This window comes from Amblyraja radiata, chromosome 35 (genome assembly GCF_010909765.2).
Source record: "Amblyraja radiata isolate CabotCenter1 chromosome 35, sAmbRad1.1.pri, whole genome shotgun sequence".
Taxonomy (NCBI): domain Eukaryota; kingdom Metazoa; phylum Chordata; class Chondrichthyes; order Rajiformes; family Rajidae; genus Amblyraja; species Amblyraja radiata.
In genome coordinates this window covers 20,388,101-20,402,537 of record NC_045990.1, presented here as the reverse complement: position 1 = coordinate 20,402,537, position 14,437 = coordinate 20,388,101, and the positions used below count along the sequence as shown (strand labels likewise).

Genomic DNA, 14,437 nt, shown 5'->3' with positions numbered 1-14,437 from the left:
GGATCAGGATCGAACCCGGGTCTCTAGCGCTGTGAGGCAGCAACTCTACCAGATGCACCACAGTGCGATGAATTAGCATTATTTTCAAAATCGGAGATCATCCAGTCAGAGCAAGAATGAGAAGACATTTCTTCAAGCGGTAGGTCATCAGCCTCAGAAGTTCCTATCTAACGAAGGCTGTGACTGGTCAGGTCCAGAGGGATGTTGCTGCTATATTGTGTCTTTGTGAATAGTGAAAGGATTAATGTGAGGGATCAACCTTGTTCTCCACCTTATCTACCTGTCCACAATAACATTGGTACAAGTGACCAACACTGTCCTTGTGGAGATCAACTGCCCAGCACAGTGGCGCAGCGATAGAGTGGATGCCTTGCAGTGCCTGAGACCCGGGTTCGATCTTGACTATGGGTGCTGTCTGTACGGATTTTGTACGTTCTCCCTATGACTGAATGCGTTTTCTCCAGGTACGCTGCTTTCCTCCCACATTCTACACACATGTAGGTTTGTAGGTTAATTGGCTTCTGTAAATTGTCCCTAGTATGTAGGATAGAACTAGAGTATCGGTGATGATGGGTCAGAGTGAACTCGGTTGGCCATAGGGCTCGTTTACACTCTGTATCACTAAACTAATTTAAACTAAACTACATTTTCTGAAGCATTTCTAATTTCTATATAGTAGAGAGTCAGGGCCTATCTGGCAGCTCCAAGTTGTGCATCATGAGGCATGGTGGGGCTTCAATGGCATACACATTCACCAGCACCATCTGTAAGCATATGGCCCATACACCCTCACTCGATTAATTCTCTCCAACCAGGGAGTCGACGTTGGCTCAGGCAGGGCATCTGCACCTGATGTACCCAGGAATGAGATGCCAGACTAATGAAACTGCAAAGTTAAACCATGCAGGAGACAGGGCCAAGTCGACTCATAGAGGATCTTTCTGGAGATCAACATCCCTACCACACCTAGTCATGAATGATGCTCATGAATAGTGTGCTGAAGGCAACGCTGAAGCTTTGCACCAGACCCAGTCAGAAGTAACAAGTGACTGATGCATCTGAGTTCCTCCTGAGATCTCCAGTATCTCAGAAGCTGGTCTTCAGCCAGTTCAGTTCACTCGAGCTGATAAAGAAATGGCTGTAAGCATTGGACAGAGTAAAGGATTGGGTGATCAGATAACATCCTTGCTGCTGTATTAAAGAGCTGCTCTCTAAAACAAGCTGTGCCTGTAGTCAAACTGACCCAGTGTAAGTCTAGCATTGGTATCTACCCTACTAGTGGGGTGAATTGCCCAGGTGATGTCCTGTCACAAAAAGCAGGACAAATGAATACAGCTACTTGGTGCTCGATCATCATCAAAGTGATGGGAGGAGACATAGAAGGTGCTTCCATCAATCACTCACTAGCTGATTCCCACTCTGGGATTCACAAACCCAAGGATGGAGCAAAGACGCCTATAGCGAATGCCCCTGACAGCAACGCAGTATTTGATGGAGTGTGGCATTAAGCAGCATCTGGTAAACCAGGCCAGTGTGCATCAAAGGGAAAACATTCCAATGGATGGAGTCAGATCTCACTCGTGGAAAGGCACCTGTGGTCATTGGAGGTCAATAATCCCACCCCAGGGGCATTACTGCAGGAGTTGCTCAGGGCAGTATCCTCGGCACAACCATCTCAGCTGCTTCCATCAGGAGATCAGAGGTTGGAATGTTTGTTGATGGATGCACAATGTCCCATTCCTGTGACAACTCCACAGCTAATGAAGCGGCCCCTGGCTGCAGGCAGCAAGGTGTAGACAACATTCAATGTCACATGACATTCACACCACAAATGGCTGGTAATGACTGTCTCCAGTCAAACAACCTGGCTGGACATCTCCTGGCACCTGTATCAGCTCTGGACACCACAAAACCTTTCCACCATCTACAAGGGACAAGTCAGGAATGTGGGCAAATACATGGCCAACATCTGTCAAGAGTTTAACACCATCCACGATGAAGCAATCCCCTTGATTAGTATCCCACCTATCACACTGAACACTTACTTTCTCCACTATTGGTGCCCAGTGATTTGAGTTTCATTCATTAGTTACTCACCCAGGCTGCTCCAAACCCATGGCTTTTACCACCAAGAAGCACAAGGGTTTCAAGCACATGGGAACATGACAACTTTTGTCCCTGTCTAAATTACACTCCCTCCTGACTTGGGAATAACCTTCAGTGAATTAAGCAAAGCTTCATCACCGGGTCTAAGTCTGAGAACTTCTTCTCAGCAGCAGGCATGTGGGTAGTAGAGTGGTGAACCTGGTAGAACAACAGCCTCACAACGCCAGAGACCTGGGTTTGATCTTGTCTCTGTGGAGTTTGCAAGTTCTCCACATAGGTTTTCTCCGGGTGCTCTAGTTTCCTCCCACATCCCAAAGAAGTGCTGGTTTGTAGGTTCATTGGACAGTAAATTGTCCCCAGTGTGTAGTCAATGGATGTGCAAGTGGGATAACATAGACCTAGTGTGAACCTAGTGTGATCGATGGTTGGCGAGGACTCGATGGGCCAAAGGACCCGTTCCATGCGGTATCTTTCAATCAATTTGATCAAACACTGTGGAAGCCCCTTCAACAGGGCTGCATAGTTTACGATAGTGCCACCACCACCATGAACCAACAGGGATGGTCTATAGACATTGACCTGGAAATTAATCTTTGTGTCTCTGCTCCTGAATCACACTTGATGTCTGCCCGTTGCCATGGCGATAAGGGTAAGCGCTCAATGTTTAACATTTTCTTTGTACAGATGTTGCTGCCGTTGTCCTTATCTCGTACAAACATCTGGGCTCTCTTATGGAACAGAACCTTATGGAAGGCTGCGAGAATGAAAGCAAGCTGGGGCTGAACTCAGATATTGTTAGTGCTGCAATAACGAACACAGGCAGGAGCCACCTCCTGGAACCAGTCACTCTCACCTTCGGCAACAAGAAGGTTTGTTCAGGAGCAGCAGCTGGAAATCGGAAATAAATGTAGAAAGTGCTGGAGTTATTCAGCAGGTCAGTCGGAATCTGTGGAGAGGAAGGAGCTAATACTTCCCAATATTGTTTGGAATTCCATGATGGAGGAATAGCAGGGTGTGGATGAGTCGTGGAAGGAAACTTGTGCCCTTGTCCTTCTGACTGGAACAAGCTGGCTGAAAATAGCAGGAGGAGGCCATTTGGCCATTTGAGCACTCATTGTGTTCAAGGCTGATCATCCACAATCAGTAACCAGTGCTTGCCTTCTCCCCATATCCCTTGATTCCGCTAGCCCTAGAGCTCTATCTAACTCTCCTTTAATGTATCCAGTGAATTGGCCTCTACTGTGGCAGAGAAGTCCCCAAAATCACAGCTCTGGGTGAAAATGTTTTTTCTCATCTCTGTTTTAAATGGCCTCCCTTTTATTCTTAGACTGTGGCCCCTGGTTCTGGACTCCCCCAATATTGGGAACATTTTTCCTGCATCTAGCTTGTCCAGTCCTTTTATAATTGTATATGTTTCTATAAGATCCCCTCTCATCCTGCTAAATTCCAATGAATAGAACCCCAGTCTTTTAAATCTTTCCTCATATGACAGTCCCACCATCCCAGGGATTAATTTTGTGAACCTACGCTGCATTACCTCAATAGCAAGGATGTCCTACCTCAAATTATGAGATCAAAAACTGCACACAATACTCCAGATGTGGTCTCACCAGGACCCTGTACAACTGCAGAAGGACCAGTCTCAACTGGGTCCAGGTGAGACCACGTCTGGAGTTGAGGGGGAGTTAATTGCTTTGCGGTAGATGGGTGCCAGGAGGTGAGTCACTGAGTGGGTTATGATTAGTGTTATGGTTGGAATCATGTCACCACATTCAGTCACACATTCATATAGCATAAGAACAGGCCATTCAGCCCACTGCACCCTCACTGACCATTGGCTACACATCTGGTTCACATCCCATTCCCAGCACTTGGCCTATAACCTGCTCTACCAAGGTGTTTGAAGTCCTCATCCAAACATATATTAAATGCTATAATTCTCATCTACTGCATCCGTTGGCCCCCTCCAATGTGGGCTTCTGAACATTTGCACGATCAAGCGTAGACTCAGCGACTGTTTCACTGAACACTTGTGCTCGGCCTGCTGGATCACCTGGACTTCCCCTTCCCAACTGACCTTTCTGTCCTAGGCTTCCTCCACTGCCAGAGTGAGGCCGCACACAAACTGGAGGAAATTGGGTGGCTTAATATCCAATGGTATAAACATTGAATTATCTAATTTTATGTAAGGTATATAAACACCTCACTCTCCCTTCCCCTTCTTCAAGCCCCCCACTTCCTCCACTAAAGGTCCATTAACCAGCCCCTCAGTTCAAAACTATGTATCCCTTTTGTTTTCAGACCTATCTCCAGCCTACAATCAGCTGTTGCTGTCCCTGATTTTTCGCTTACTGGTTTTTCCCTACTCACCCGACTACAATCGGTCTGAAGAAGGGTCCTGATCCAAAACATCACGTATGCAACTTCTCCAGAGATGCTGCCTGGCAATGCAGAGTTACTCCGACAATTTGTTTCTCTCTACTTATGAAATGCAACAGTGACTCTGCTCCCACCACTCTCTCAGGCAGTGTGTGCCACTCTCTGAAAATGCATCCCCTCAGATCCCCTTGGTCTATGTATCTTTACCTGATCAAAGTTCTCAATTTTTATCTATCATAGTTTCCTGCGGCCGACCCTTGAAACATCACCTCATAAATCATAATACCTCAGTGATGTTCCATTATGAGAAAAAACACACGTAATCTCACCAGTCTTTCAGAACTGAAACTTAATCCCAGGCAACATCCTGGTGAGTCTTCTCAGCACCCACTCCAATGTTATTGAATCTTTTCAATAAAGAAACTTATAAAATTGAGGTAGCGAGACTTCAAGGTCTGCTTGTTCCTTCTCTCCAGAGATGCTGCCTCCATCTCTGGAGAGAAAACACTCCAGCATTTTGTGTCTACCTAGCGAGAGTTAAAGGTCTGCTTGTTCTTGTTAGAGTGAAGAGCATGGGTGGCAGAAGAAGGAAATGCTGGATGACAAGAGATATTGAGGCTCTGGTGAAAATAAAGAAAGAGGCATATGTCAGCTGGAGGCAGCTGGAATCGAGGAGATACCCAGAGGAGTACAGGGGATGCAGAAGTACACTTAAGGAAATGAGGAGGGCAAAAAGGGCAATAAGATAGGTTTGGTGGAGAACATTAAGGAGACACCAAAGAGTTTTTAGAAGAAATTTTAATATGATAAAAAGAGTAACTTGGGTGAGAATTGGGAGCCTCAGAGACTAAAGTAGACATCTATGTGTGGAGCCGCAGGAGATGGCAGAGGTCCTCAATGAATATTTCACCTGTGTTTTTACCGTGGAGAAAAAGCAAAAGACTAGGGAGCTCAGAAAAATGATGCTGTGATCTTGAGTAAAACACACGTGCTGGGTAACTCAGCAGTTCAGGCAGCATCTTTGGAGGGAATGGACAGGTCACATTTCAGGTCAGAACACTTATTCATACTTATATGAGGTGTTGTTCCTCCATTTTGCATGTGGCCCTAATCTGGCAATGGATGAGGCCCAGGACAGAAAGGTCAGTATGTAGAATGGGAAGGGAAGTTAATATGGTTAGAACTGGGAGATCCACTCTTGGTGGATCGGGTGTAAGTGTGCGGTGATTCGGTCATCTCATCTATACTTGGTCTCGTTGATGCTAAATATTTTTTTCTCTCTCACCAGCTCACTGATAAAAGAGCCAAGTGTGTCTTCTGGAACAGCTCAACCTCCAGATGGTCCACTCAAGGCTGCCAATTGGTTGAGTTCAACGCAGCATACACAGTGTGCAACTGTACGCACCTGACAAGCTTTGCGGTGCTCATGGCCCTGGATGTAATAGAGGTACAGTCCGCACGAGCCTGGGTTGTGAGTGGGAGGTGTCTAAAATCATGGGGCTATAGTTAAGGTGAATAGCCACAGACCGTTCCCCAGGGTAGAGGAGTCTAAACCTAAACGCACTGGCTTAAAGGGGGGATGGGATAGATTGAAATGAGACATGAAGGGTGACGGAGTACTTATGGAACAGGCTGCCAGAGAAAGTGGTAGAGGAAGGTACAAGTATGCTACTTAAAAGACACATACAGGTACTTGGATAGGAGAGGTTTGGAGGAATATGGGCTAGCACAGTCAAATGGGACTTGCTCAGTTAGGAAATTAATCCTATTGACGAGTTGGGCCGGAGTTCCTGTTTCCTTTCTGTATGGCTCCATGAACCTTTGTGATAGAGTGATAGAGCTATACAGCATGGAAACTGGCTATTCAGCCTACATTGTCCATGCCAACCAGCTTGGTCTTTGGGGCTAGTTCTATTTCCTTAAATATGGCCCACAGCACTCCTAAACCCTTCCTATCCTTATATCTGTCCAAAGCCCTTTTGGAAGTCCTAATTGTGTTCACTTCTATTGCTTTCTCTGGCAGCTCTTTGCAGATACTGACTTCCACGAGTGAAAAAGCTGCCTCAGAGGATCCTCTTAAACCTCTCCCCTCTTAACTTAAGCCTATGCCCTCTAGTTTTAGTATCCTTTATCTTGGGAGAAAGATTGAGCCACTAAGGTCACCCCCTCAGCCTCTGTCACGCCAAAGAAAAAAGTCCCTGCCTCTCAAACCTCTCCCTATATCTCAAGCCAACAAGTCCAGGCAACATCCTGGAGAATCTCTTCTGTGCCCTTTCCAACATAGTGACATCCTTCCAGTAGCTGGCAACCAGAACTGCATAGAGTATTCCATTTGTGATCTCACCATCGACACGTACAGCTGTATCATGATAAACCAACCATTGTACTGAATACCCTTCCCAATGAAGGCAATCGTGCCAAATGTTTACTTCACTACCCCGTCGACCTGAACCATTACTCTCAAGGAACCATTCACCGAGATGTTCTTTTAGCTTCAAAATAGTTATGGATAAAGATGGGTGGGGGAGTGGTCACAAGCCTTGCCCTTCATCCCAACAGGAACATGCTGCCCCTGTGCTCTTGCTATCTCACGTTTGGAAGCCTCCCACTTGCCAGTTCTCCTTACCTGCAAACAAATTCTCCCCATTGACCTCTGCAAGTTGTCACCTCATGGCTCTGAAATGACCTTGCCCCAATTTAGGGCCTTAACTTTGAAGTAGTCCTACATAACTACTTAAAAACTAATAGAAGTATGGTCCTGAAGTCTCCCCTCCATCCACACCACTACTGAAACTTGTTCCCTAAGAGGAAGTCCAGTGTTTTGCCCTCTCCATAGGCCCCATGCAGGGCTTTCTTTGATTTAACCAATTCAATCCTGTCCAGACCCTTTACACCATGGGAAACCACTCAATTAGGGAAGTTGGAATCTCTCACTAATCCTATTATTTTTATAGCCATCTGCAATCTCCTGACACATCTCCACTAATTCCCATTGACTATCGGAGGCCTATCATACTCTTCCATCAAAGTGATAATTCACTTCCTATTTCTAGGTTTGACCCATATAACCTTACTATATGATACCCTAAGAATACCGTCTCTAAGCACTGTAGTTATCTCCTCCCTAATCAAAAAGGCAACTTCCCCTACACTCCTCCCTTATCTGCGTCTCTATCAGCTCCGTAGCATCTGTTCCCTGTACACACTGAGCTGCCAGTCCCGCCCTTCTCTCCAGGGAATTCCCACAAGGATTTCTGGGAACTCACCACTCTCTGTGAGAAGAAATTTCAAGCAACTTAGCTTTAAGTGCTGCCCCCTGTCATATAACTATGTCTCCTTATTCATGTCTCCCCGCTGTTGGAAACATCTCAATGGCTGCCTGTCACACCCCGAGGATAATGAACGTTTCAATACGATCAGCTGGCATTCTTCTCAACTCCACCTAATATAGATTCAATTTCTTTAGCTGCTTATAATAACAACCCTCTCAGAGAACCAATCCATGAACTCTTTAGATAGACACAAAATGCTGGAGTAACTCAGCGGGACAGGCAAGGTCTCTGGAAAGAAGGAATGGTGTTGTTTCGGTTTGTGACCCTTCTTCAGACTAAGAGTCAGAGGGAGACATAGAGATATGGAAGGGTGTGATGTGACCAGCATTTTGTGTAGATCTTTAGTGTAAACCAGCATCTCCAGTTCCTTCCTGCATAATACCCATGAACTATTTCTTGGACTGTCTCTAATACCACTGGATCATTTTTAAATAAAGGAAGCAAAAACTGTGCACAGCTGTGGTAACCAGGGCAGAGGGTCTTCAAATGGAAGAGGTGATGGGAAGATAGAGGTTATGACCAGTAAATCTTCAAGGAAGGACAGGCAGGAAGAGGTTTAACTGGCTTACTGATGGGAGACAGAGGCTGAAGATCTGTGACCAATTGGGGAGACATTGGGGAGAGGCTGAAGATCTGTGACCAATAGTGTTCCATAGGGAACTGTGCTGGGACATCTGGTGTTTAGTTTATATTTAGTTTAGAGATACAGCGATGAAACAGGCCCTTCGGCCCTCCGGGGCCATGCTGACCAGAGATCTCTGCATATTAACACTATCCTACACACACTAGGGATATTTTTTACATTTAACAAGCCAATGAACCTACTTACCTGTACGTCTTTGGAATGCGGGAGAAAACCGAAGATCTCAGAGAAAACCCATGCAGGTCAGGGGAGAACGTACAAACTCTGTACATACAGCACCCATAGTCGGGATCGAACCCGGATCTCCGGCACTGCGAGCGCTGTAAGGCAGCAACTCTAACTACGCTGTAACGCCGCCACCCTGCAGCCCTGGTGTTTGCGATATACATAAATGATTTGGACATAAACATAGATTGGCTGGTTAGTAAGTTTGCCAATAACACGGGTGGCACAGTGATGCAAGGGTAGAGTTGCTGCCTTACGGCTCCAGACACCCGGCTTGTGCTGTATGCTTCAGCGTCCATGACACTGTTGTACCATTTACGTCGCACCAGGATGTAATCTAGCTGGCACTTTTCTTCTGTGCTCCGGTCCTGATGTGTCCACAGCTTTCCTTGGCACCTTTTGAACATGATGTTGGCTGCTAGGAGTCTATACTCCTGGAGAAAGCTGCCGAGTTGTTGACCATTCCGATTAGTGTCACCAGTGTGCTAGATGTAACAGGCATCCTCCGGTCCGAGGCGGACATTGAAGTCCCCAAGCACAGCCAGAAAATTGTGCACATGTACTCGCTCCATCGCAACTTGGAGAACAGAGCAGAATTGTTCCACTTTGGCCTCAGGGCTGCTGTTGTGAGGGGAGTAGCATACTATGACAGTGGTGACAATGTTACCACTAAACTCAGCAATAAGGACTCGAGAACTGACAGAATGGACACCCTGCAGCACCCTTCTTGCTCTCTGACTCAATGGCAGACCCACTCCTCCCTGAGCAGAGTTGTTTACAGGACCATGTGATGAGGTCCATGCCATCCGCTTTGTCAAACCTGATCTCCATGTCTCGGTGGACACAACAATGCTCTTGAATGCCCAGGACGTCAACCCTGCATCTCCGACTACACGCTGCCATCTGGGTAGACCTTGACTCTTCACGAATAGTTAAAGCGTTGAAAGATGAAAACATCAGGTGACCAGGTTTTAAAGACCCATCGTCATGGTGCCCAGATGGGCCAGAACCTCGAACAGCCGCAACTTCTACTGAAGTGTGGATGGCCGTTGGCTCGCTAGGAGCTCATCCGCCCTTTGACAGATCTTGTTTTTGGTCCTGATGGGGGTCCACAACCCCCTCCTCACCTGGCAAACCAGGTGGGGCCGACTATCCGACCATGCAGCAGGTAGCACGGGATTACATGGTACCCGTGGCGGGGGAACTCCCCCCCGACCTGACATGTGTCTTGGCCAAGGTCTACAACCGCTTGATTCTCAACCGGATTAGGACTGCCATCGACCCGAAGCTACGTTACAATCTGAACGGCTTCAGAGAGAAGAGGAACATGGTCACACAGATCCTTGCCCCCCCCCCCCCCCCAAAGAATCATTGAGGAGGTGAAGAATAACAACCTGCCGGCCATCCTAACGTTCATAGACTTCAGGAAGGCGTTTGACTCGAATCATCGATGTAAAATGATGAGGATTTTGAAGGCTTACGGTATCCCTCCTCGTCTCCTTAGAGCAATTGAGGATATGCACTTGGGCACCACAACCAAGGTTGTCACCCGTGTGGCGAGAACAAAGTGCTCGAGATCCTCGCGGGGGTCTTACAGGGAGACACACTGGCAGCCTTTCTCTTCGTTATTGTCCATGATTATGCCATGAGGCAGGCGCTCAAGGAACATGAGGACCTCGGCTCCACAATCACCCCAAGGAGTTCGAGAAGAATCGGGCCAGTTAACTTGACAGACCTCGACTTTGCTGATGCCATCGTCCTGCTGTTAGACCAGATTAGGGAGGCACAGGAGCTGCTCAGCAGGGTCGAGACGGAGTGTGAGAAAGTGGGCCTCCACCTCAAGAAGACGGACTACATGGTGTTCAACGTTGGTGACCATGAGCCTCTCAAGACCAGTGGCGGTGCATCTCTCAAGAAAGTGGAGGACTTCAAGTACCTGGGAGCGAGGATGCAGGGCTCGGAGAATGACATCAAGGTCCAGAAAGCGCTCGCATGGAAAGCCCTCAATAACATGGGGAAAATCTGGACGTCTCGGATGTCTAAGGGTCTCAAACTGAGATTCTTGCATGTAACTGTAGAGACCATATTATTGTACTGGCGTGAGGCATGGACTCTCACTCGAGCACTGTCCAAGTCTCTCGATGGTACATCCACCCGAATGTAGTTGGAGGGACCACATCACTAACACCCTGCTCTATGGGGAGATTCCACCTCTGACCGAGAAGATCAGAATGAGAAGGATGAGGCTCGCTGGTCACTACCACCGCCACCCAGAAATGCCAGCAAACAAGGTTGTGTTGTGGGAACCCACGCATGGAAGACGTGACCCGGGACGGCCAATCAAGACGATGCTGAAGACGTCGATGGAAGACGCATGTGAAGAGACAAAAGAGGAGCTTGCCAGCTGCATGGAGGACAGAGATGTGTGGTGCATCCATCACCGTGCCCGTCGGAAACCAGCACCACTGCGTCACTAATGTTTTCAATGATGATGATGATGGATGGCAGAAGACAATGAGTGGCAATAAACGGGGCTTTTTGTAGTTGGCTGAGAGTGGAATTCTCTGCCACAGAAGGCAGTAGCAGCCAATTCACTGGATGTTTTCAAGAAAGAGTTAGATTTTGCTCTGGAGAAAAGTGCCACCACTCTGTCAGCGGGAGATTGAGGAACAGATGCATAGACAGTTTACAGAAGGATGCAAAAGCAACAAGTTGGCGTTGTGGGTGATTTTATCTTCCCCAATATTAACTGGGAATTGCTCAAAAGCTTCAGATGAGGCAGAATTAACCAAGAGTATGTAGATAGTCCAACTCAAAGGGGTTCCAGGTTGCCTCGTGTTGGGAAACAAGCTTGGCTGGGTTATTAAATTCAAATATTAAGGGCCAGCATAGTCTCTCAGCAATTGAATCCAGAGATCCAGGTTCAATCCTGACTCAGGGAGTTGTCTGTATGGAATTTGTACCTTCTCCCTGTGACTGCAGGGGTTTTCTCTGGGTGCAGTTTCTTCGCACACTCCAATGTACAGGCTTGTAAGTTAATTGGCTTCCGTAAAGTGTAAATTGTACCTAGTATACAGGATAGTGCTAGTGTACGAGGTGATCGCTGACAGTGGGCCGAAGGGCCTATTTTCCTGTTGTATCTCTAAAGTCTAAAGTAAGGTCACTGGTGTTTCAATGAAAGAGGATTTTGGGAACAGTGATTATAACTGCAAAGGTATTCAGATAGTTATGAATAAGAATAAGTCTGGACCTTGTGGTACTAAGTGGGGTTAGGTGCAAGCAGCATTATTAGGCATCTGCTAGGGAGAGTATATTGGGAGCATCGGTTATTGGGTAAGTCCACATCTGACATGTGGAAGTGGTTTAAAGACCAGCTGACTAGAGTTCAGGACCATATGTTCCAGTGAGGAGGAGACATAGGATGGCAAGGTAGGGGGAACCTTGGATCATCAAAGAGGTTGCAAATTTGATCCAAAAAAATAGGGAGCTTATGTAAGGTTGAGAAAGATAAAATCAGACAGGAACTTTGAGGAGTATAAAGCCACGAGGAAAGAAGCAGGCAATTAAAAGCTCCAAAAGGGACAGCAAAATGGTATTGGTGAGTAGAAATAAAGGAAAACCCTGGGCTTTTTATCCGTATATTACGTATAAGGAGATAACTGGAAATAGGTAGGACTGTTCAAGGCTCAAATGTTGATTTATGCTTGAAGGATATAGATGAGATACTTAACAAGTACTTTGCATCTGTTTTCACCAAGGAGAAGGATGTGGAGGATAGTGAGATCAATGTGGAAAATACTAATACACAGTGGCACAACTGGTCAAGCTGTGTCAGGAACAGTGCCAGAAACCTTGGCTCGATCCTGACCAAGGGTGCTATCTGTGAGGTTCATAAGTCCACAAGTTCTGGGAACACCATTAGGCCATTCCGCCCATTAAGTCTACTTTCATGTTCAATCATGGCTGATCTGTTTTCCCTCTCAACCTTTTTCTTCTGCCTTCTCCACATTATCCCTGACACCCTTAGGAATCAAGAATCTGCCAATCTCTGCCTTAAAAAATATCCATTTGCTTGGCTTCATCTGTGGCAAATAATTCCACAGATTCACCACCCTCTCACTAAAGACATTTCTTCTCATCTCCTTTCAAAACATACACCCTTTTATTGTGGCTATGGCCTCTGGTCCTAGACTCTCCCATTAGTGGAAACGGCCTTATTCTATCCAGGCCTTTCACTATTCGGAATGTTTCAATGAGGTTCACCCTCATCCTTCTATAATTCAATGAGTAGAGGGCCCAGTGCCGCCAAACGCTCATCATATGTTAGTTAACCCAATCATTCCTGGGATCAATCTCGTAAACCTCCTCAGGACCGTCTCCAATGCCAGCACATCCTTCCTCAGATATGGGGCTCAAAACTGCAAACCTGCTTGCACTTTCTCCCTGTGACCGCACGGGTATTCCTCTGAGTGTTCCAGTTTCCTCCCACATTGCAATGCTCATAAGTCATTGCAGCAGAATTAGTCCATTCGACCTATCAAGTCTACTCTGCCATTCAATCATGGCTGACCTACCATTCCATCTCAACCCCATTCTCCTGCCTTCTCCCAATACCTCTGGCATCCTTACTAATCAAGAATTTGCCAATCTCCACCTTAAAAATACCCGATTTAAAGTGGCAAACTCTGCTTTAAAGTGGCAATGAATTACACAGATTCACTACCCTCTGACAAAAGTAATTCTACCTCATCTCCTTTGTAAAGGTACATCCTTTTATTCTAAGGCTGTGCTCTCTGGTCCTAGACTCTCCAACTCGTGGAAACATCCTCTCCACATCCACACGAACCAGACAATTATTCGATGTTTCAATGTCCCCCTCATCCTAGATAATACCTTAGGACTGCTCACACATTGTTGGTAGGATGGTTCAGTTATCAGGCTATTGAACCATCCCACCAACAACTAGTCCAGATCTACTATCTACCTCATTGGAGACACTTGGATTATCTTTGATAGGATTTTACTGGATATCTAGCACTAAACATTATTCACATTATTCCCTTTATTGTGTATTTGTACACTGTAGATAACTTTATTGTAATCATGTGTTGTCTTTTCACTGACTGGTTAGCACGCAACGAGCTTTTCACTGTACCTTGGAACACATGACAATAAAGTAATCCTTCTAAACTACAGCGAGTACACGCCCAGTGCTCGTCATCATACATTAACCCAATCATCCTCTGGATCATTCTCATAAACCTCTGACCCTCCAATGCCAGTACATCTTTCCTCAGACAAGGGACACAAAACTGCTCACAATGCTCTGACAGTGCCTCATAAAGCCTCAGCATTACATCCCTATTTTTATATTCTAGTTCTCTGGAAATAAATGCTAACATTGCATTTGCTTTCCTTACTACCAATTCAACATGCAAATTAACCTTTTGGAAATTCTGCTCCAGCATTCCCATGTCCTTCTGCACCTCCACTTTCTGAATCCTCTGCCCATCTAGAAAATAGTCTACCACCAAAACATTCCTACTCCCAAAGTGTATGACTGCACACTTTGCTATGCTGTATTCCTTCTGCCACTACTTTGGCCACTCTCTCAACCTATCCAAGACCTTCTGCAGAATCCCTGCCTCACTGACATTACCTACCCCTCCACCTATATTTGTGTCATCCACAAACTTGACCACAAAGCCTTCAATTCCCTCATCCAAATCATTAATAGACAATGCAAAGTCTA

At 46.2% G+C, this 14,437-nt stretch overlaps 1 protein-coding gene across 1 annotated transcript in view; it reads left to right on the top strand.

The window, feature by feature from the left end:
• The first annotated feature begins 1,841 nt into the window (after positions 1-1,841).
• Positions 1,842-14,437, top strand: part of LOC116991884 (adhesion G protein-coupled receptor E3-like) — a 52,052-nt gene continuing 39,456 nt past the window's right edge. Inside the window, exons 1-3 of the mRNA XM_033050861.1 lie at positions 1,842-2,016; positions 2,791-2,975; positions 5,774-5,932. Coding sequence (XP_032906752.1) covers positions 1,842-2,016; positions 2,791-2,975; positions 5,774-5,932 — 519 coding nt within the window. The remainder of the gene's footprint in view (positions 2,017-2,790; positions 2,976-5,773; positions 5,933-14,437) is intronic.